Source organism: Macaca mulatta, chromosome 6, assembly GCF_049350105.2.
Source record: "Macaca mulatta isolate MMU2019108-1 chromosome 6, T2T-MMU8v2.0, whole genome shotgun sequence".
NCBI classification, from domain to species: Eukaryota; Metazoa; Chordata; class Mammalia; order Primates; family Cercopithecidae; genus Macaca; species Macaca mulatta.
In genome coordinates this window covers 33,777,247-33,802,023 of record NC_133411.1, presented here as the reverse complement: position 1 = coordinate 33,802,023, position 24,777 = coordinate 33,777,247, and the positions used below count along the sequence as shown (strand labels likewise).

At 37.3% G+C, this 24,777-nt stretch overlaps 1 protein-coding gene across 6 annotated transcripts in view; it reads left to right on the top strand.

Moving 5' to 3' along the window:
* ZFR (zinc finger RNA binding protein) overlaps positions 1-24,777 on the top strand; it is an 87,592-nt gene that overhangs the window by 20,763 nt on the left and 42,052 nt on the right. For 2 of the 6 annotated variants that reach the window (XR_013418292.1, XM_078004641.1), the window contains exons 3-10: positions 2,239-2,262; positions 3,758-4,040; positions 6,085-6,229; positions 8,283-8,501; positions 15,970-16,217; positions 18,901-19,092; positions 19,604-19,895; positions 22,843-23,039. Coding sequence is in view for 4 of the 6 variants with exons in the window: in XM_078004641.1 (XP_077860767.1) it covers positions 2,239-2,262; positions 3,758-4,040; positions 6,085-6,229; positions 8,283-8,501; positions 15,970-16,217; positions 18,901-19,092; positions 19,604-19,895; positions 22,843-23,039 (1,600 nt within the window). In the remaining 2 variants the exon portion in view is untranslated. The remainder of the gene's footprint in view (positions 1-2,238; positions 2,263-3,757; positions 4,041-6,084; positions 6,230-8,282; positions 8,502-15,969; positions 16,218-18,900; positions 19,093-19,603; positions 19,896-22,842; positions 23,040-24,777) is intronic. The other 4 variants (XR_001445231.3, XM_015139793.3, XM_078004642.1 and 1 more) reach the window with 3 other exon arrangements.

Below are 24,777 nucleotides of genomic sequence, written 5' to 3'. Positions count from 1 at the left end.
ACCTTGTCTTCTAGCTCTAGTGTTACCAGTAAGAAGTCTAATTTTCATTTAGTTGCTGGTGCCCAGTTTTTCCCTCTCTGGAGACAGGATATTTTTGTCTTGAAAAGTAAAATACTATGTCTCTAGGTTTAGTTTTTTCACTCTGTTTTGCTCTCTGTGAGCTTTTTGAATTTGAAAACATGGTTCCCCTCAGGAGTGGGAAATTTTATTTAATTTTTTTGATCTGTTTTTTTCTTTTCTATCATTCCTTCAGGCTGGACATTGGGCCTCCTAGACTTATCCTTTCTTTTACATTTTTCATATATTTATCTTGTCAATTTCCCAACTTTATCTTCTCTTCTAGGTAGTATAACGTTCTTGTTTTATAGATACAAATTTGAGTTTTCGAAAATTCTCATCTGTTGCCTTCATGTGTTCATTTCCCACATGGTCATTGTTGCTTGTTTTGGCAGTTTATAATAGGCTTTCTTCAGATATGTGGTGATTTGTGTTGTCTGTTGATTTTTAAAAACTTTTTTTAAATTTAAAAAAATTTTTTTGAGACAGGGGTCTCACTCTGTTGTCCAGGCTGGAGTGCAGTGGTGTGATCTCAGCTCACTGCAACCTCTGCCTCCTGGGCTTAAGTGATCCTCCTGCCTCAGCCACCCAAATACCTGGGACTACAGATGCATGCCACCACACGCAGCTGATTTTTGTATTTTTTGTAGAGATGGAGTCTCAAACTGTGTTGCCAAGTCTGGTCTCAAACTCTAGATCCACCCTTTTTGGCCTCCCAGAGTGCTGGGATTACAGGTATTCCGTGGCCAACTTGACTGTTATTTTTTTAAGCAATAAGATTGCCTGGAAGTCTTGGAAGTCTTATTTTTTGTAGTGAGTCCCTGGCTCACTGTTTTTGTTTGTTTGTTTGTTTGTTTGTTTGTAAATAGGTAAGGAGCTGGCCATTTCTTGAGTAAGAATGTAGGGTGTGTGTACTCTGTAATAATTGCTTTACATACTTTGTTTTCCTGTTTCTCCTCAGGGAAAGTACTCTTCCATTTATATCTGACACTTGAAGTGTTTCTTGGCTTCTTTTTCTTTTTCTTTTTCTTTTTCTTTTTTTTTTTTTTTTGAGACAGGTTGTACTCTGTCATCCAGGCTGGAGTGCAGAGGCACAATCATGGTTTACTGCAGCCTCCACCTCCTCTGCTCAAGTGATCCTCCCACCTCAGCCTTCTGACTAGCTAGGACTACGGGCACACATTACCATGTGTGGCTAATTTGTAAAAAATTTTCTGTAGAGATGGGGTCTTTCTACATTGCCCAGGCTGGTCTCAAACTCCTGACTTCAAGCAGTCCTCCTGCCTTGGCCTCCCAAAGTGCTGGGATTACAGGTGTCAGCTACCGTGCTCAGCCTTTCTCATGCTTTTGGTAGAAGATAAGGTTCCAATCCAGATAATGAGTAGGGACCTGGCTATACAGAGCAGAGTTAGACAATGCCAGAGATGTGTAAATAGCAATTGCTAAATCCACTGGCATCTTTTTCATATGGTTCCTGGGACTGGTGACTGTATAATTTATTGTTCAAACTGAGACACATAGGAGAGTGAAAAGTGCTAAAAGTAATAATTCCACCAGCAGTAGGCATTAACCAGAACATACAGTCATTCCTTCTTGAGTCTATGGACATTTAGGGTGAGGATCAGAGGCAGTATAAGAAATTGCCTGCCTGCCTAGTTGACTCAACATTCGCGTCCTATTCCCACCTGCTTTTTGTCTAATAGGACATGTTTTGGGGACAGATACTAAATAAGGAGCAGTGGGATGAATAGAAAGTCTTTTATATAACCAAAATTACTCTTGAGTGGTATAGTCTGGATATATTTAATCTTATCCTATTAGTAAATGTTAAATACACGTTTCACAGACCTGTTGTATTTTAAAAATTTTTTTTTCAGTTCTAGGAATTTGAAAAAGTGTGACATGTTACTGTCATTTTCATACGGATATGGAGTTGTTCCTAGAAAATGTTATTCCCAAACAAGTTTTTCACTGTTTTAATGTAAACTTTTCTTTTCCTGTCATATTGGCATATATGTAGAAAGTGTTAGTTTTATATCAAAATATGGAAACCTCATCCAGATAGAAATTATACGAGTTTCTTTGGACTCTGTTCTAAGTTTTTTTGTTTTTTGTTTTTTGTTTTCTTTTTCATATTGGACTGAAATCTGCCACCCTGTAACTTCCAACTATTGGTTCTAGTTCTGTTCTCTGGAGCAGCATGGAGTAAGTGTCTTCTATTAGAAGGCATCTATCACCTTTTCTAGACTGAATTTCTCCAGGTGTCCTCCCCTTTTTATATGAAGTTAAAACCCATATTTCTGACCTTCACATTGATTCCCTTTGGAATCTTCTAATCTAATATAAACATCCTAGTTTATCAGTGTTTTCCATAATACAGTTAAAATATAGCCCCAAATTTTAATTGTATACTGTATTTCTATGACACTATGCACACCAGTGCAGAATACCTTGCACTGTAGCCCGTCAATCAGAGACTAAGTTAATTAGTGTAGCTTCAACATTTTTTTTTCTTTTTCTTAGCTATTCTCAGTTGTCGGCTCATGCTAAAATGTGGTCAGCTAAAACCTACCAGCTAAATAACTGTTGGGGCTGTCCTTTTTCTAGTAGGTGTTTCTGCCTTAGTAATATAGCTTTATCAAGTGGAATTGAGTGTATTATTCAGAAAACCTAGAACAAGAAATACACTTTTATATGTTAACATCTGTAGGCCTTTGGTTTTAGTGATACAGGCTTTCAATTTAAAAGTTAAAATAAACATATTGCTCTAAGAACTTTAGCTAGAAATTCATTTGATTGCTGTTTTGGAAAATGTTTTTGTCTTTGAGGTTTAAATGGTTTTAATTGCAAAGCATCTGACTTATGTCTTCTTTTACAAAGCATGCTATTATATTTTTAGAAGTAACTTTGTATAATGAAATGCTCCCTGTAAGCTGGAACATGTATCTAAAATAATAGATATTCCATTGTAGGTTTTGTACCCTAGAACAGGACTTCTCAACCCTCAACACTATTGACATACTTTAAATAACTCTTTGTTAGGCACGGCTGTCCTGTGCATTGTAGGATGTGTAACAGTATCCCTGGCCTCTATCCACTAGATGCCAGTAGCTCACATATCACCACCACCTCTGCAGTTTGATCATCCAAAATATATGCAGATATGGCCATATGTCCCCTGGGGGAAACATTCCCCCAGTTGAATACCACTGTCCTAAAGCAACAGAAGTATTTTTTTAAACAGCTAGTCAGTAGTTTCTACCTTAAATTTCTTCTGTAATTGGGCTAGAATAGAATAGTTTTCTTACAGTTTCTTTGTAGAGATTTGTAAAACTACAACATAATAAAGAACTTTACATGTAACGAACTCCGAAGTTCCTAATTTGGTCAGTTTTTTCTTTTCTTCCTATTACTGTTTTTTATTCTAGTTTTTAATTCCTATTAATGTGATACAATCTATGATCTGAAATGTGTGACTATATAATGTATTGAGATTAAAGAATGAAAATTACAGAACAGTAATAAATATGATATTGAATAGGAAGTTTATTGAGTTCAAATACTTGACCTTTTGTGGTCCAAGATTAAATTACTTAAAAATGTGCTTTTTATTTCAGTTGATAAATAGCTTTTAATTGAAGTTGATTAACTCCTGGATATTAAAATTGTATTATATTTATTCTTGTACTCCACAATGTAGCCAGCAGCCAGCTTCGGGTGTAGCCTATTCTCATCCAACTACAGTTGCTAGCTACACTGTCCATCAGGCTCCAGTAGCTGCTCACACAGTTACTGCCGCCTATGCACCAGCAGCCGCCACAGTTGCAGTTGCCAGGCCTGCTCCAGTAGCTGTTGCAGCTGCTGCAACAGCTGCTGCTTATGGAGGCTACCCCACTGCACACACAGCAACTGACTACGGTTATACTCAGAGACAACAAGAAGCACCACCACCACCACCCCCAGCTACTACACAAAACTACCAGGTAAGAAAACTACTAGTTTTGGTAGCCTTATCGTGCGGGTTTCTTTGTCCTCAGTGTATAATGTAATGCCCTAGCCATTGCTTCTCAAACTCGGGTTTTCCAAAATACGCATGTACTGATAGAGAAAAGTAAATGAGTATTCCTTGGTAGTTTGGGGACATACCAACCATTAAGATTCGTTGCTGACCTGGCGCGGTGGCTCACACCTATAATCCCAGTACTTTGGGAGGCTGAGGCGGGCGGATCATCTGAGGTGAAGAGTTCAAGATCATCTGAGGTGAAGAGTTCAAGACCAGCGTGTCCAACATGACAAAACCCCATCTCTACTAAAAATACAAAAATTAGCCAGGTGCAGTGGTGCACACCTATAGTCCCAGCTACTCGGGAGACCGCAGCACGAGAATCACTTGAATCCAGGAGGCAGAGGATACAGTGAGCCAAGATCATGCCATTGTATTCCAGCCTGGGCGACAGAGCAAGACCCTGTCTCAAGAAAAAAATATATATATTCCTGGCAATGAGCTTTGTATTAATAATCCTTCTTCCCACCCCCCGTCTATTTGACTCTATTATTTATAGCTGTCTGTTAAAAACTTTTACATTAATTGCTAATTAAATATTTCATAGTTTACCCCACGTTTGTTTGTTTGTTACTGTTTTAACTGAAGACATAGAAAAGACTTCCCTTGTTTGTGTTAGGGCATTATTCATCTGGAACACAGGTATGTCTCCTATTTTGAGAATATTTTGAGAACAGGACAAACATATTACATATTGTCTTCTTGAAACTTAGCAAAGGTGGAAATTCTGTCCCCTTTACATTTATCCTGTAAAGATGTTCTTTTTTAATACACATTATAACAAAAATTGATCATGCTCTTATTCATCCAGTTGCCTCTTATTCAGTCTTATAGGAATTCTACATTCTCTTTATTATGTTTGAAAACAGTACTAGATTACTACTTGCTTTAATCTGTTTTTTTGCTTGTTTGCTTTCAGGATCTGTTTTTTAAACTTTGGTCTTTCTGAACTTTCCCTGGTTTTGCTATATTCTTTCTAAAGCATAGGAATTTATGCAGTAAAAAAAAAATTGAAATGTAAATCAACAATATTAGTATTTGCTGTTAATTTTAGGCAGGTTACTAAATGAAATTCCTTTTGAGGTGTGATTGTTTATGCTCAGAGACAGAATATAATAAATTTTGTTGTTTTTAATAGTGTCTGTGAAACCCAGTGTTTTCTGGGCCCTGCCTGCTTCTTCAGCCATTTCACCTACGTACCTTTCTACCCCTCTTTACTTCATGAACTGCCAGAATTCACTCAGCTCACCTTGATCTTTCTTGAAAAAGAAATACTGAAAAGAAAGCTGGAGCAATTACAAAGCTTAGTAATGCAAGTGTTCTTTTGTAGTATTGTGGGATCCATCTTTAAGGCAAAACTGCCATACATTTTTTAATAAAATTAATTTTTTCTTAAGTATTATTTTGAAATGTTTTGGTGATTGTTCTGATTGTAAAAGTTAAATGTGCTGCTTGAAATGCTTTTGATATTATTTTTTTTTTTTTTCTTTTTTTTTGAGACAGAATCTTCCTCTGTTGCCCAGGCTGGAGTGCAGTGGCGTGATCTCAGCCCATTGCAAGCTCCATCTCCCGGGTTCCTGCCATTCTCCTACCTCAGCCTCCCAAGCAGCTAGGACTACAGGCGCCTGCCACCACGCCCTGCTAATTTTTTGTATTTTTAGTAGAGACGGGGTTTCACTGTGTTAGTCTGGATGGTCTTGATCTGCTGACCTTGTGATCTGCCTGCTTTGGCCTCCCAAAGTGCTGGGATTACAGGCTTGACCCACCGCGCCCGGCCTTGATATTATTTTAATGAAGTACAAAATGAATCTTCTGTGTATTTAATTTGATTATTTTATGTTTAGGTCTGTCATGAAACTACGTATTTAGTGTTTTGTTTTCCTTTATTGCACTTTTATACAGTAAGTATATTTTTTCCTTCCTCTTGTCTCATAGCAAGATTTTCTTTCATTCCTTTTCTTTAGGATTCATACTCATATGTAAGGTCCACAGCTCCTGCTGTAGCTTATGATAGTAAGCAATACTACCAACAACCAACAGCAACTGCTGCTGCAGTAGCTGCCGCTGCCCAACCTCAGCCTTCTGTTGCTGAAACTTACTATCAGACAGGTGGGTTTTCTTAACTACATAGTTTCTTTGTAAACTATTGAAGTATATGACTTACTGTATTTTTTAATGAAGATAAGCTTTTGAGTGCATCTAAATTCGTATCACATCATCTTAGGAGGCAGGTTCTAGACATGTCCTACTAAATGCCTTAGAGTCACAATTCATAATCATGCCTTTCTCTCCTGGAAATGTACTCCATTTCTGGACTTTCAGCCCACAATTCCATTCCTGCTGAAATAAGGTGTACAAAAGAAGCTGTGATAACTTCTGAACACATTTTTATCTTTGCCAGAAATGCCCAGAATATATGATATTGCCAACAAACAGCCTTAGTAACCAGTGGAGACTCTTTAATGGGCCCATATTTTTAATTAGTCTTCCTCTGATCTCTAATGACGGTTGGTTCTGTTATCAGCCACCAATCATGTTAAATACAGTATCTAGAATGGTTCAAATCTAGGAAGCGTTTTGTTTGCAAAGAAACCTGCGTATTTATAGATGTTAAAAGATGGATTTTTTTGAGAGAGAGATTTGATAATTTTTAAAACAAAGCTTTTGAAAAGCAGGCAATTCCTTCAATTTTTTTTTTCCAAAGCTGTGAGGGTGTGGGTGGAGCCTTGGCTTGGAAGAGTAGAATTGGCTTCCAGTACTGGCTTTACTGCTAATGTGGGCAAGTGATTTTTTTCACCTCTTATATCTCTGTTATCTGTAAATTTTAACATGTTTTGAATTATAGTGACTCTCTGACTATTCCTGCGGTCTCTCTCTTTTTTTTTTTTTTTTTTTTTGAGGTGGAGTTTTACTCTTGTCGCCTAGGCTGGAGTGCAATGGTGCGATCTTGGTTCACCGCAACCTCGGCCTTCTGGGCTCACATAGTTCTCCTGCCTCAGCCTCCCGAGTAGCTGGGATTACAGGCCTGAGCCACCGTGCCCGGCCTTGTGGTCTCTTCTCTATTGATTTCTGTGTATAATAATCTATAGTAAACTCCCTGTTGAATTACCAAGCTTAAGTTGTGCTTGAGTGCTGAATTATCTAAGAGAAGATCTTGATTTAGTCTAACTCTGGTATTGACTGTGACTTTTGTAAGTTATTTAGCTCTTGGATATTAGTGTCATCTCTATAAAGTATTATCTTTTTGTGTTATGTGGATCAAATTTCATAAGCAGGTAAGTTCTGCTTGAGATAAAAATTCTACTTCGGAGGCTGAGGTGGGAGGATTGCTTGAGTCCAGGAGTTTGAAGTTGCAGTGAGCCATGATCACACCATCATAGTTCAGCCTGGGCAACAGAGTGGGACCCTGTCTCAAAAAAAAAAAAAAAGTTCTAAGGTACCTTTACTTAACTGAACATAAAATGAGCTTAGCCCCTTGATTTTGGGCCTTTTTCATAAATAACATTTATGTCTAGTGATCATTTACAAGTGATTATTAATTTAGTGATAAGCCTTCTAAGACTCTTTCAGAATATACATTGTTTTGAGTATGTCAGGCAGCAAAGAAGTTCGACAGACATCAGTGGCAGCCATTTAGGAATAGCTGCATTCAAGTTACTGACATTTGAAAAATTATATAGTTCCTTATTAGATTGTAGTTCACTATGGAAAAATCAGTAAAAATGCAGTGAATGGTATATGAACAAATTTCATATGATTAAACATTGAAGTTTTCACTGTGAATTGAAATATGTACATTGTAACTCATTCTATCCTGTTTCCAGTGTTAAACCTAACTGAAGTAGACTGACTAGCGCGCGCACACACATGCCTTTTCAGAAAACCTTGTTTACTGGTAACACTGCTATTTCAGTTGTACATTTTGCCAAAATAATCATTTTGGAAATACATAGAAAGCATTTGGCAGAAGATAGTATATTAATTTATATATTCTGTTCATATTGGTAATAAGAGTTTTATACCTTTTGCTAAGGAGAAATTGCTGGCATAAAATTTATAGTTAATGATGGTTGTACCTATTCTTTCCAGCTTTTAAGGATACTGGTACAGTAAATATAGTGGCTTGCTCTTCTAATTTTCTGGTGTCTCTTTCCCACTTCAGCCCCTAAAGCAGGTTATAGCCAAGGTGCAACTCAGTATACTCAAGCCCAGCAAACTCGACAAGTGACAGCCATAAAACCAGCCACACCAAGTCCAGCTACTACTACTTTCTCCATCTATCCTGTATCCTCCACCGTACAGCCAGTAGCAGCTGCGGCTACTGTGGTGCCATCCTATACTCAGAGTGCTACTTACAGTACCACCGCAGTTACTTATTCTGGTAAGACTGATAAACTGTGTTTAAATGAGTAAACAAATTAGGAAGAGACTTAGAAGAAACTCTCTTGTCTATGAAATTACCTTACTCCCAATAATAGAAATTAAATTAATTGATAGACATAAATATAGGTACATAATGTGACTGTACTGTAAATTGTATGCTTTTTGGGGGGGTGGGGGTAAGAGAAGATCTTAGAATAATATAAATTGTTCTTGGGGAGTTTAAAGCTCATTATGAGTATGAGTCTTGGGCTTAGCATTGCAATTAAAGGAAGTAACACCCAGTGTTCTACAGGATTGTTTCCTGCTTTTCCAAATGAAATTGAAAACTCAAGGTTAATACCCAGAGAATACCACAGACAAATTATTTGTTTATTTTGGCCCTCGAAGAGCTATTTCTTTATTATCAGAAATAATTCATCATGGAAATGTTGGGTAGCCCTTTCTAAACATCCATAAGATGGTGGTTATGTAACACACCTCTCTTGGAAGAACAGAGTAGCTTTATTTTTCTTCAATAATTATATATTTCTCCCAGAGAGGTACAATGGCTAAAACCTTATTGTGTCCACTGCTGTTGCCAATTTCTAGCTGAGGAAGTTTGCATTATCACAGTGATTAAGATCACACATTGCCTTTTTTGTAGACACTCAGCTTTTGTATTCCTCCTAGAAGATATGCTGTGAATGACTTTTTTATTTCTCAGGGATTTTTTATCTTACTCTAGGGTGCTAGGGATACAATGATGAATTAGGCATGCATGGAGTGTTTGGGAACTGCAGTTCATTGTGGCTGGAATACAGGATATACATGGGGTAAATGTCAGTAGATGAGGTTAGAAGTGTCAGTATGTAAAGCCATGTGTGCTCTGTTATGGTGTGTGTCTTTATCTTGTGGGCAGAAAGCAGAGGCTATATTAAGAAATGGAGCGGTGTGAGCAGATTTGTAAGTTAACCAGACAACCACGTGGAAATGAATTGAATGAGGAGACATTATCATCTGAGAACTCTGGCTGGAGTGGTGAATGATGAGCATCATCATTCACCAGTATGACTGATGGTAGAAAGACATTTTATAATCTATTAAAGGCATAGTAGAGGAGATTCCTTATTTAGGAAAGAAATCTTTTGTTAAGATCTCAAGAAAATACTGAATTTATTATTCCTAGATCTGTCATTTAAGATTTCTCGGCCGGGCACGGTGGCTCACGCCTATAATCCCAGCACTTTGGGAGGCTGAGATGGGTGGATCATGAGGTCAGGAGATCGAGACCATCCTGGCTAACACAGTGAAACCCCATCTCTACTAAAAAAAAAAAAAAATAGAAAAAATTAGCCGGATGTGGTGGCGGGCGCCTGTAATCCCAGCTACTCGGGAAGCTGAGGCAGGAGAATGGCGTGAACCCAGGAGGTGGAGCTTGCAGTGAGCCAAGGCTGCGCCACTGCACTCCAGCCTAGGCAACAGAGCAAGACTGTGTCTCAAAAAAAAAAAAAAAAGATTTCTCAGATACGACTTATCTGTCTCTCCCTTTTTGGTTCACTAGTTATAATTGTAACTAGGATTATATTATTACAATGAAATCTGATTCGACACTTTTTTTTTTAAATGTCCACATTAGCTTCAACAAAATGGGAAGTTCCAGAGTAGCCTTTCCTATTCATTGTTTCTCTCTCACATGTGCTTCCTTTCCTTTCTCTTTTCTCTCTCTGGTTGCTTATACAGTATGAAGATAGTTTTTATTTACATAAGTAGTATATTATTATTTAAAAATTAGAAACTATATTTTTTTAGAAAGAGAAAAAATGTTAAACCACTAGATTTCTACTTCTAGACACTAATTGTCATTAACGTTTTAGTGCGTATCTCTGTCTACTTTCCTTCCATGGAATATACATGTATAAATAACGGTTTATAAAAATGCATTTTTCTTATACGTGCTATTCTGTAAACTGCTTTATTGTTACTGTGATTGCCTTTCATGTCACTAAGTATAGATATATACCTTTAATTAATGTTTTTTTCCCAACTTTTTATATCAGGTTTTTATTTTTATTTTTTTATTTTATTTTATTATTATTATTTTTTTGAGGTAGAGTCTCACTCTGTCGCCTAGGCTGGAGTGCAGTGGCGCAAGCTCAGCTCACTGCAACCTCCGCCTCTCGGATTTAAGTGATTCTTCTGCCTCAGCCTCCCAAGTAGCTGGGACTATAGGCGTGCGCCACCATGCCTGGCTAATTTTTGTATTTTTAGTAGAGACAGGGTTTCACCATGTTGGCCAGGCTGGTCTGGAACTCCTAACCTCAAGTGATCCACCCTTCTCGGCCTCACAAAGTGCTGGGATTACAGTACAGTCATGAGCCACCATGCCCGCCCCAGAAAATTTTAATTCTGCAGAAAAGTGGGAAAAAAAAGTTCCAATAACTACTCTTTATGCCATTCACCTAGGTTCACCAATTAATAATTTTTCAAATTTGCTTTATCTCTTCTTTCCCTTAAAGGCTATTTTCAAATGGCTCAGCAATATGTTTTATAAGCAATATGCTTTATAAGTTGTAGATGACATGGTACTTTGCCCTGAACTCTTCAGAAGGTATTTCTCAAGAATAAGGACATTCTTTTTATGTAGCCACAATGGCAACGTTATGAAAAGGAATTGAACGTGGATACTATACTGTTTAATACATAAATTTATCCAGTTGTCCAAAAATGTATTTTATGGCTGGGCTTTGTATGTATTTGGTGTATGTATGTTTGTGCTTGTGCTTTATTTTGAAATTTAGAATCCAGTCAAGGATCATGGATTGTATTTGGTTGCCATTCTTTGTTAGTTTGCTTTAATGTAGAACAGTTCATTATTTTTATCTTGTCTCTCATGGTGGTGACATTTTTGAAGTGTTCAGGCCAGTTGTCTTGTAGAATGTCCCGTATCTGGATTTATCTGATGATTTATGTTTAGATTCAGGTAACTTTTTAGACAAGAAAATTACTTGACCAGCCTTCCATTTCATCACATCAGAAGCATGTAATAAGTAATGTTCATTTATTCCTTATTGATGCTGGCTTTACTGGTTAAAGCTGTGCCTATCAGATCTCTCCGTTACAAAGATACCTTTTTCCTTTGTAATGAACAAGTAATCTGTGGGCCTGTTGCTCTTTCACCCTGTGGTGGTAGATCCTTTGAAAACTGAACAAGTTTCTACAGTGGTAGTTGCAAAACCCTTTCACATTGATTCTTAGGCATTCTTCTCTAGAGTCCCCTCCTTCTACTTCTTTTGTTGTTGTTGCTATGAACTTGCTCATTTTTATTCAATGTACAGTCGTTCTTTATATCGATGGGAGATTGGTTCCAGAGCCCCGATTAATACCAGAATTTGTGGATGCCTTTCAAGTCCCATATATAAAATGACATAATATTTATCTCTAACATACATCCTCTTAAATATGTTAAATTATCTCTAGATTACTTACAATACCTAATACCATGTAAGTGCTATATAAATGGTTGTTAAGCTATACTGAGTTTAAGTAGCTGGGATTACAGGCATGTACCACCATACCTGACTCATTTTTGTATTTTTAGTAGAGATAGGGTTTTGCCGTGGTGGCCAGACTGGTCTCAAACTCCTGACTTCAGGTGATCCACCTACCTCGGCCTCTCAAAAGTGCCAGGATTACAGGGATGAGCCACCGTACCAGCCTCCAGATATTTTCGGTTCATGGTTGATTGAATCCATGATCGCTGAACCGATGGATACAGAGAGCAACTATATTATAATCTGTTACTCTCATTTCTCTCTTTGAGGCTCACACAGTTTTAAAGTGGGATCCGCTCAAACCAGCTCCTGAGTCTTTTTGACATATTCTCATTCTTCTTTGAGCACATCTTTTCTTTTTGCCACTGAGGGTTATTACAGATACACTTTGAGCTTTCCCTGCCCTAGAGTCACAGTCAGCCATGTCACAAAGGAGCCATGACTTCTTGTAAATGCCAGGAGTATTTAGAAACGATTCTAATGGTCACAAAGTATTTTATTGTATGGATGTAATATATTTTAAAGTGTGTATTTGAGGACATTTAGTTGTATATGAGACAGAAACTGGAAACAGCACTAGGTAGAACATCCTTACGTGTAAAGATTTGTACATTTGCCCACTTGTTTCCCTAGGATAAATTTCTAGTTGTGGAACTGTTAAAGAGTATCTGCTTTTTAAAGACTATGTGATACACAGTCCAGAGTTGCCAAATCAGAGAAATCATTGTTAAGGCTTCTGAGTTCTATATCTGCAATTTTTGGCAGCTACAATTTTGGTCAGCTATTCTCTTTATCTTAATAAAATGAGTTCTAGAATATTGCTACCTACTAAATGATGCCTTGTAGCATGATGAATTTACTACTGAAATGTTGTTTTTTGTTTGTTTGTTTCTGGTATCATACATTTAGAAGCTATATGCCAGCTATTCTAATATCATAGCTTACTAATGGATTTTTTTTTTTTGAGACTAGGTCTCATTCCATTACCCAGGCTAGAGTGCAGTGGCACCATCCAGCTCACTGCAACCTCCACCTCAAGCAATCCTCCCACCTCAGCCTCCCAGATAGCTGGGACTGCAGACATGAGCCACCATGCCTGGTTAATTTTTTATTTTTGTATTTTTTGTAAAGATGGAGTTTTGCCATGTTGTCCAGGCTGGTCTTGAACTCCTGAGCTCAAACAGTCTGCCCACCTCAACCTCTCAAAGTGTTGGGATTACAGGTGTGAGCCACCACACCTGGCCTTGATAAACATTTTTAATGAAAGTACTTTTTTTTTTTTTTGGAGACAGTGTCTTGCTCTGTCATCCAGGCTTGGAGTAGAGTGGCACAATCGCAGCTCACTGCAACCTCCACCCTCTGCGCTCAAATGATCCATCCCGCCTCAGTGCACGCCACCACACCGGGCTAATTTTTTGTATTTTTAGTTGAGATGGGGTTTCACCACACTGCCTAGACTGGTCTTGAACTCCTGGGCTCAAGTGATCCACAAGCCTGGCCTAGTAAAAGTACTTTTTAAATGACACTATTTTAGTTTTCAAAAATTGTGCTTTTACTTAATTTATAGACACAGATTTCTTTTTTTTTTTCTTTGAGACAGGGTCTCATTCTGTCACCCAGGCTGGAGTGCAGTGGCACTATCATGGTTTACCGCAGCCTCAACCTCCTACCTCAGCCACCTGAGTAGCTGAGACTACAGATGCACAACCGCGCTTGGCTAATTTTTGTATTTCTTTGTGGAGACGGGGTTTCGCCATGTTGCCCAGGCCAGACACAGCCTTATATTTGTTTTCCTACAATGCTTTTTACAGGAAACGTACATTTGTTTGCCAATAGTTGTAGGAGAATTTAAGATGCCCTTTAACAGAGTTCCAGAATCTTTAGCCCACCTTTCAGTGCATGCTTTGATTTATTTTTTACAGCCAAGTAGTAAGTTACAATTAAACTTGACTTTTATTAGTTTTAAACTATCTATGTGCAAGTGGAGATTATTTTATGAATATTAAGCTTAACTTGGTGATTTTTATGGTTAAGTTAGCTCAGTGTTTAAAGGATCCTCCAATTTCTAAACCCGACTTTTCTCATATTTAAGGATAGTGATACTTGCCTTATAGATCTGTTCTAAAAACTACATTGTGTCTGGCACACTGCTTCCTGTATTGTGAACTCTTGATTTAAAAAAAAAAAAAAAAACTAGAAGACCTGTTCTTTCAGCACTGTTGGCCTCTATTGTCCTTATTCTGCTTCATGTTTTCTTAATACATAATTCATAAAGTTACATTTCTGTGGCATTTGTGTAGTTTCTATATAGAAGAACTGAAGTCATTTGGAAAATGTCTGTTATAAAGATTTTATGTAAAAATCATGATCTTACTTGGTAATAAACCTAAAAACATCTTTATTATTTGTAATTGGACAATTTTGTGGTATTTCTCTATAGTAAAATTTAAACTATACATGTTTTTGCCTGTAAGTTTGAAAACATTTGGCTGTGAGCTTATGTTCTTTTATCACATTCGTAAGTAACAGAGGACATTTGTAGGACTGCCCAGTAGAGTTTATTGGTTTATAGAAATTTTCCTTTAAGCAATTATGTCAATTGCTTTCTCAGTTTTGTCTGATCATGTATATGCTTTATCATTGATAGCTACCTGTTTCTATTTTCATTTCAGATGTTTTCTTGTCTATTATCACACTTTCTGTCTTAAAACTTTATATACTGCAATTCTGGTTTTCCATGCATTTTAGCTCCTACCATTCCAATTTATTTTTCCTTCCCTATGTGTATAGACATACTGGAGTTAGGGAGTCCTAAGTCTTTCAGTATTGCAGTCTGCATTTGAGAGACCAAAAAGTTTAGTTCTCTGTAAGCAGTTCTTCTGTGCTATTCTGTCAACTAGGGATCTCTCTCAAGCTTTATATCACTCTTTGCCCATCCATTACACTTAAAGGAATAAGGAAACTTAACTGAAATATGGTGAATAGGCAGTCTACCAAATTTCCAGAGATCTTAGTTTAGAAATGGTCAGTTTACCAGTTTTCAGGATAGGCTTATAATGTAAAATCCACAGCTTTCAAATTTAAAACGTTCACAGATTTAAAAATCTGTAAATCACTGAACATAAACAACATGTATGCATTATATAAATAGCTTGCATAATGTACTTATTCAGTAGAGTCTCTGAACAATGGAAATGGGTAGAATTCATACATTTAACCAGAAAACACAGTGCTTTTTCATCTTTTGGAAGATGAGAACCATTGTGTTGGTCCCTAATTCCTAAATCTTTTAACAGTTGTTCTATATTTTCATCTGAACTTCAGTTCCACATCACAAACTTCTGCTAAACTTTATTTACCTTGCCTCCCCAGACTAGCGTCTGTCAGCTTCTTGGTTCTAGCAGTTGCACAACCCATCAGTTGATCTCTGGGGCTCCAGATTTTAGTGTCATATTTGTATGTTTTCCTCTTCTTTTATCTCGTTTGTTCTCTTAGCTACCAAGCATGTCGAATCTTACTTTGATGAGTTTTTGTTTTTCCTATCTAGTATCCTACTTCAGATTCTTCCTCAAATCCAACACTTCCTAAATTTTGTTCACAGGATTTTATTCGGGGACATATTACCAGATTCTGTAAACAGACAAGTTTGTGAAACACACTATCACATCTCTCCTATTAAACTATAAGCTTCTTCAAGGCAGGGACCAAATTTGACACTGTCTTTATACCTCTATAACACCTGGCATGTGTTGAGTAAATACTAGTTGATAACTTTCTTAGAAGGAAAATAAGCTTTTTTCTGGTTCTGTGAGATATACGTTTGTTAATATGCGCATGTAAATCTATCTTTATTGGCAGGATTAATTTAAATTTGTACATTTTAACTTGTCCTCCTATAAGTATGTAACATAATTTTTGTTTGATTTCATTTGTAAGGTACATCTTATTCAGGTTATGAAGCAGCAGTGTATTCAGCTGCATCCTCCTACTATCAACAGCAGCAGCAGCAACAGAAGCAGGCAGCAGCAGCAGCTGCTGCTGCTGCTGCAACAGCTGCCTGGACAGGGACCACCTTTACTAAAAAAGCACCATTCCAAAATAAACAACTGAAACCAAAACAGCCTCCCAAACCACCACAGATTCACTACTGTGATGTTTGTAAGATCAGCTGTGCTGGACCACAGGTACTTATGTTGTATGTTTTACCTTGAGTCTTCAGGGGTTATTAAGTGTAGTTGGTATTTTAACTCCTGAGCCTACAAAGAGGTTTACATTTTTTCTTGTTAGCTTTTAGCCAATGCATCTTTTAAAAGTTACTTGTATTGTGGCATGAGAATTTTCAGGAAAAAAAAAAAAAACTGTAAAGATGATTGTGAATGTAAATGATAAATAGGCAAATTGAGCTTTTTTTCCGGAAGGAGACTTTGCTCTTTAAAATTTAAATTTAGTTTAAAAGTTTTGTAGTCAGATTGCGACTTGGGTAAGATTGAATTTTTATTTCATTTCATTTTTAGCATCTATAACTTACTTGCCAGAGCTTTTATTCAAAATTCTTCAACTTAATATAACGGGTTACTGATAATCTATAATTTTCAGTATTGCATTTCTAATGAGACTGACTTTGATACATACTTTATGGCATGTTACTTTTTTCTGTAATCTCTTTCATAAGGAGAGTAGGAACTTCGGGAACAAGGAAGGTGTAAGGAAGCGTGTTTTTCAAAAATACCAACTAATGAGGCATGTAAATGTAAAACCCTTATTCCTTTTTCGGTATTGTATTGTTTCTGGTTGCTAAACGTTAAAATGGATGATTATGACATGATTCTATTTATTAAGATTAATGGATTCAACTCCCAGCCTTATTATTATGCTTAAGAGTGTTATTTTTATATTAAAATTTGGTAAACAGCTTGGCAGATAAAAGGCATGTTATTTGGAAACAACTAATTTTGACTCTCTACTAGTTTCTCCCAAGTTATATCCTTCTCTCATTTGCCCTACCTATGTAACATGTTTTTAACTTTACTGGATTAATTTTCTCTACTTCTGAATTTTGGGGAGTATTTTCAGTTACTAACATTCCCTGTGTTATACCAAATTACAGAACATTTTAATATATGTGGCTAGATATATAAAACCCTCTTTTCCCCTGTTTTGAGTATGGCAGGAAATAGTTTTGTTGTGGATTACATGGTTGGCAGGAGGTGATGGGAGGCAGGTGTGGCACAGGTGGGAAATGTTTGCAGGGACCTGTAAACATGAAAGGGAACAAGAATGGTGGGCGATCTTAGTATTTAAGGAGCATTTCCTACTCTGTGTTGACTGTTCAGAGGGGTTAGTGTCATGAGTGCCAGACTTGGACATAAGAAATTTATTACCTGGCTTATATGAAAGTATACAACGTGACACTTGGGTGATAGGTTAACAGCAGCAGGTGGAATTAGTGTATATGAGGCTGGCTGTTTTTGCTGTGCTGGGTGGTTACAAAAAGAACAGGCCACAGGTATTTCTGCAAGTCATCAGTGCCTTAAGGGGGTGGTTAATGAACCTTAGCGAAAAATGTCATTGAGATTGAATTAGAGTTCTAGATGTATACATAAGAAGGAAAAGAATAAGTTGATTCAGCTTTTGGGGGCCAAGATTGCAGTCCTGGCTCTGCCACTAAGTTTGTAACCTTGGGCAATTTAGAGACCTGAACTTCTTTGGGCTTTTATTTCCTCGCTTTTCTGTAACAAGGACTTGCCTAAATAATTGAGGCTTAGACTGCTTGGTGGAGCTATTTCAGGCCACCGCAGATAATGAAAGGAAAGTCCCATCCAGCTCTGAAATTGTATGATGAACATATAATTTTATGCTAATTATTTGTCAGTTTACAACTGTCTTTTAAGAGGCAGTTTTAAAAAAGAGAGTTTGAGACCAGCCTGGGCAACATGGCAAAATCCCATCTTGACCAAAAATATGAAAAATGAGCTAGGCATGGTGGCAGGCACCTGTGGTCCCAGCTACTCAGGAGTCTAAGGTGGGAGGATCACATAAGCCTGGGAGGCAGAGATTGCAGTGACCCAAGATTGTGCCACTGCACTCAAGCCTGTGTAACAGAGTGAGACACATCTCAAAAATAAATAAATAAATGTATGAGAGAGGAACCATTTGGTCCTACTCACGAAATGTCTAGTTGTTCTTACTAATTTCCTCTCGTTTTAATTAACTGCCTTCCTCAATCATCCGCATTCACAATGATTTTTAATATATAATTTCAGTATTTTATTGGCTAATATTACTATAATACTATTTTTGCTTGCAAGTGTGTACAATATTGGCCCTTATGTATTTTAAATAAGCTTTCTTTTAGGGGTCATGGATTCTAATACAGATTCTATGTCAAAACGTATTCTGAATTAGAAAAGTCAGTTTTATAAACATAGCTGTTTGTAAAGAATCTTGTTACCATACAGTAACTTTTCCTTTCTTCTAATGATACAGGCACATCTCCCCCGCCTCATCTTAACCCTGTGACTAAATATAATTTCTTTATGAAATGATCACCGTGTATTATCATTCTCTGTCCAACATTTATATAAGCAACAAAAGATAAATTTTTAAAACTGAAAACCGTTGCCTTATATTATGGCTATGTATGAAGGTACTTTGTAACTCAGTGTTAGATAATATTCTTGATAAACAAGATACAGAGAACCATAAATATGTCACATATACAAGGAATGCCACATGCCCTTTTTCAATTTAAATTTGTTTTGGTCTCATTTTTAAACGAGTATTAGAGATTTCTTGAGAATTGAATAATCTTAAATTATGTATAAAGAAAATTAGTGAAGCAAAATGTTTGCTTTTTATTTGAAACAGACTTATAAAGAACATTTAGAAGGACAGAAACATAAAAAAAAAGAAGCTGCATTGAAAGCCTCACAAAATACCAGCAGCAGCAACAATTCTACTCGTGGGACTCAAAATCAGCTACGTTGTGAGCTCTGCGATGTGTCTTGTACAGGAGCAGATGCATATGCTGCCCACATTCGTGGTGCTAAGCATCAGAAAGTAGGTGTTTTTTTCCCACACACCCTTATGTCTTGATTCTGTTATCTTTTACTTTTTCAAAGGGAGTTAGGTAAAGGTAACTTCAAATTTTGAAAACTTTTAAGTGCATTATAAGCCTTGCTTATGTGCTAATAATACCTAAAGGTGACATCAAATAATCATTGCTAAAAGAGGGAAAGACTGGAGACCTTTCTTTAAATTGAACTAAACCATTTATTTCACTAACTGGGAATTGTCATGTGATTATTTTTAATGTAGCCAAGTCTGTTCATCTTTCTCTGCCTCCGTTTCCTCACCTAATAGTAGATGGAATATGTATCCATATTTGCTTCACAGAGATTACCTTGAAAGTAATGAGTTTTGTATATGTGTGTATATACAAAAACATATAGCAGAAAAAATACAACAAAGAAAAGCATGGTTTAGATTTTCATTTTATAATGTTCCAGGCAGACTTTTCAAAATCTACTATTTGAGTTTCCTGACAAATAAGTGTGCTTTTGTTTTATAGGTGGTTAAGTTACACACAAAACTTGGTAAACCCATTCCGTCAACAGAACCAAACGTTGTTAGCCAAGCTGCTTCTTCAACAGCTGTATCTGCTTCAAAGCCGACTGCCTCTCCTTCAAGCATTGCAGCAAACAATTGTACTGTGAATACATCATCAATTGCAACATCTTCAATGAAGGGTCTTACGACTACAGGAAACTCGTCTCTTAATAGCACATCTAACACTAAAGTATCAGCAGTGCCTACGAATATGGCTGCCAAGAAAACATCTACCCCCAAAATAAATTTTGTTGGCAAGTACTGATATTCTCTGTCCCTGCTGACTCTGTCAAAGTGGTGTTTCTCTATTGCAGCACTAACGCTTCTGCCTGTGTTCTTGGACCTGTCTCCTCCCTTCTCTCTGGGACCTTGTTTCTTCATATATCTGCCTCGTGTGTGTGTATTTTTAATATTTAGTCTATCGTCTACTGGTTTCTTCCCTTCAGTCATACAGATACATCTGTGTCTTAATCTAGTCATTTAAAAAAAAAAAGATCTGCACACACAAAGACCCTTTCCCATTTCTGTAATCTTAAAGTAACCTGATTGATTTTTTTGTTTGTTTGTTTGTTTAATTTTTGAGACAGAGCCCCCACTCTGTCACCAAGGCTGGAGTGCAGTAGCATGATCTTGGCTCACTGCAGCCTCAATCTCCAGGGCTCAAGTGATCCGCCCACCTCAGCCTCGTGAGTAGCTGTGACTATAGGCGTGCACCACCACACACAGCCATTTTTTTTTTTTTTTTGGTAGAGATGAGGTTTCACTATGTAGCCCAGACTGATCTCGAATTCTCCTGAGCTCAAGTGAGCTGCCCGCCTCAACTTCCAAAGTGCTTGGGTTATAAGCATGTACCACAACCCATGGCCCTGATTCTTTGTCTGCTTCTGTACTTCCTGCCCAATCCTCAGTCTGCTGTAGTGTTTCTACTCTACCTTTTTCTGAAGGTGCTTTCAGTAGTCACCAAAAACCTAATTGCCAATCCAGTGGCCAGTTTTCAGTTTCATCCTAGTGTCTCTCCTAATACTTGACACAGTTGACTGCTGTACCTTTAGGCTTAAGATACATCTCTGTCTCTCAATTATATGTCCACCCACCCCTTTCTCAGTTTTTGTTATTGATTCTCCTGCCTATGTGTTCATTAAATGGTAGTGTTACTAAGATTATAACCCTGGCCCGCGTCTCACTGTTTGCCAGTCTTAATGGGTGATCTCATTCATTCCCATGTGGGCAGTGACTTTTAAATCTTTCCGGTGAATTCAAAACCCCCACCTGAGTTGGACAGCCACATTTTAAATATTCCCTGGTCATCTTCTGTATGGCTGTGTAGATGCCTCCCGGTGTGTCTCATTCTAACCCATTAATTCATGAGAAGAGTACCATGAAATAATGTCATAAAATTGTCGATTTCTCAAGTGGAAAATTCACTAACATTATTTCTTCGTATTTATTGCCTCCTCCAGCTGTTTACCTAGTCGTCTTGTTTCTATCTCTATAGTATTTCTACAAAACCTGTCTTTTTCATTGCCATTACCTTGTTTTTTAGGCCTTAAAAGTCTCCTTGGAGCTTTATTTCTTACTGTACCCAATCTCAACATATTCTCCACACTCTTGTTATTTTATTAAAATACGTGTCTATTGTGTTAGTCTTCAGCTCAGCAGCCTTCCACTGTGATAGGATAAAATCTGTAGTCCTTATTTGTCATATAAGGCCCATCATTACCTGACCCGTGCCTACCTTTCCAGCCTCATAACTCATCCCTTCTACCTATGTAGTAATTCATATTGAATTACTGGCTCTTCCTTGAGTTTAGCGTAGCCTTTTTCACACCATGTTGCTGTGCTTTTATGTACATGCTATTTTTTTCTTTTTAAACATCGTTCTTTTCTTTCTGACCAGTTCATATTCATTCTTCTTTCAAATCCCAGTTCAAATATCACACCCTTTGTGAAACCTTTCCTTACTGGATCATGTAAAAGGGCGGTGGCTCCTTTCTTCTAAATTTCCACAGTATTCAGTCCATACTTATTGTAGTGCTTATCACATTGTATTATCGTTATTTGTATTGTCCCGTAAATTGGGCACTTGAAAGGCAGCTACATTGTCTTCTCTTTGCTATATTACCAGAACTTAGTGCAGTATCCAGATTGTCATAGATACTTAAGAATATTTTTGAAAGAAAAGTTTAAAAGTAGGAGATTCACAATTAACATGGTATTCTCTTAGACAGTTACTTGAAGTGTTAAGTTTAATTGATGATAAAAATGAAAACTATCATTTATAGTCACTTCTGCATCAGTTTCTGAGGTTCTTCATACTTTCAGTTTAGAACAATAATAGAAAATCTTTTGTAAATAACTCAGTGTAAATTCATGTCTCATTTCAGTAGACAGTAAGTTAGAGGAAATAAACAATGATAAAACCTAAATTGGTTCTATTTCCTTCCCTAGTGGGAAACTTTATTTGGACTAAGTTTGCAAAGAGATCTAATCATTGAACTTACCTTTTTTTAATTTTTCTAAATTATAGGGCATGACCTAGACATTACCCCCGACTTTTTTTGGAGACAGGGTCTGTCCAGGTCTGGAGTGCAGTAATGCGATCTCAGCTCACTGCAACCTCTGCCTCTTAGGCTCAAGCAGTCCTCCCACCTCAGCCCCACAAGTAGCTAGGACTACAGGCGTGCACCATTGCGTCCAGCTAATTTTTGTAGTGACCAGGTTTTCCTTGTTGCCCAGGCTGGTCTCAAACTTCTGGGCTCAAACTCCTGGGCTCAAGTGATCCTCCTACCTCTGCCTCCCACAGTGCTGGGATTATAGGGCATAAGTCACCACACCCAACTGGAAGTTAGCATTTTTTAAAGGAATAAATACTACTCATTTCAGTCACTTGCCAAGAAACTTGGGCTACAAACATGAATTAGGCTTAGTCCTTACCATTTCAGGTACTTGCTATTCATTTTGAGGGGGGATGAGGAAGGTGTTGGGTGTTCCAAGATGGAAAAGAGAAAAATTCAGAAATGTATTTCACTAATAGGGTAAAAAAAGCCAAGTAGTTTATGTAGTTCTTAAATTCTCATCTGTTGTATGTCATATAGGAGTTTTGACTATTAGCAGAAAAGAACTTTATCTGAAGTTTTCGTCTTATCAGGTTTATGTTTATACGAAATTAAAATTTGTTATAACTTTTTGATGCTTTTCTAGGTGGTAATAAGCTGCAGTCAACAGGAAATAAAACAGAAGACATAAAAGGAACTGAATGTGTTAAAAGTACTCCTGTCACTTCTGCTGTGCAGATTCCTGAAGTAAAGCAAGACACAGTGTCAGAACCAGTCACACCTGCATCTCTTGCTGCCTTACAGAGTGATGTGCAGCCAGTGGGCCATGATTATGTGGAGGAGGTAATTGATTTGAGAATACCATTGCTGTGAAATTGGATAAAGGGAAGAAGTGCGTTACAAGTGTGTGTTACACGTAAAAGTGAATATACTTTATTTTAGATTTAGCTTACTTAATGAAAGGATATTAAAGGAATCTTTGTTACAAGAAAGTATGTCCTTTAAGCCTGGCTAAGTGACATCACAATGATTTTTTTTGCTAACTTTTGTATTATTTTCCCTGTATATTGTCACTGTGGTGTGTAAAGTAACTTTCTATTTACTAGCAAGCATTCTTGTAATACATCCTTCAACTATCATAAAAGTTTAAAAGTTCTGAGAAGCAAAAATGTTGATGAAGAGAACCAATACATTTATTTTTGAATAGTCAGTTTTGTGATAAAATTAAGTTTGCTGATTTAACAGAATATATTCATTTGGTTTCTCAAGTGGAGTAGAAGACTGTTGCTGTTTTACAGTTAAAGTAAACTCAGTAAAATAAAGGAGTGAAGGGATATCAGAGCAGACTGGATAAATACCTGCTGTTAGCAGAAAGACATACAGTGGCATATGACTACTATTTACTTTGACTTTAGAGCATATATATCTTTTGAGCTTCAGTGTCGATATCTATAAAATTGGAATATTCCTTAACAAAGTTGTGAAGAGTAGATGCCATGGTATCTGGCATCTAGGAGGGGTTTTGTTTTTGTTTTTGTTTTTTGTTTGTTTGTTTTGAGACTTGTCGCTCAGGCTGGAGTGCAGTGACACAGTCATGGCTCACTGCGCCTCTACCTCCTGGGTTCAAGCAACTCTCCTGCCTCAGCCTCCCAAGTAGCTGGGATTACAGGTGCATGCCACCACCCCCAGCTGATTTTTGTGTTTTTTTTTTAGTTGGTGGGGTTTCACTATGTTGGCCAGGCTGGTCTTGAACTCCTGACCTCATGATCCACCCTCCCCAGCCTCCCAAAGTGCTGTGATTACAGGCGTGAGCCGCTGCACCTGGCCTAGTAGGTTTTAAATAAATATTTGTTCTTGCATCCTTTTTCCTATCAAGAAAAATTATATATTGATGGCCAGGCACTATGGCTCACACCTGTAATTGTTGCACTTTGGGAGGCCAAGGTGGGTGGATCACTTGAGGCCAGGAGTTCAAGGCCAGTGGTTGTGCACTCCTGTAATCCTAACTACTCAGGAGGCTGAGGCACAAGAATCACTTGAACCTGGGAGATGGAGGTTGCAGTGAGCCGAGATCACACAACTGTACTCCAACCTGGGCGACAGAGTGAGACTCTGTATCACAAAAAAGAAAAGAAAACAAGAAAAAGAAAAATTGTATATTGAATTGTTTACAAGGTGGACAGCTGGGTTATGGAATTTATAAGTAGTTCAGAAATAATTCTGACTTTTAAGTTTCATCTCTTACAGGAGTAAGATTTGGTTATCTCAAAAAAGCTCTCAACCAAAACACCTTAATTTTTTATGATACTGTTTAATCCTAAACTTCAGAGAATTACACTCAGAACATTTCTTAAAGCTTGCACAATTTGAACTTAATATTCATAATAGAGTTCATAGTAAGACTCAAGTTTACTTGTCCTCCTATAACTGTTCAGTTAGAAAAAAATTCATGTTAATTTTCCATAAAGTTACATACTATAAAACCTTGGGCTTTGAGAAATTTTGTATACCAAAATAATGCTATTAATCATCTTTATCTTCATTTTCAAGAACAGTACTTGGCCAGCAGCAATTATTCAGT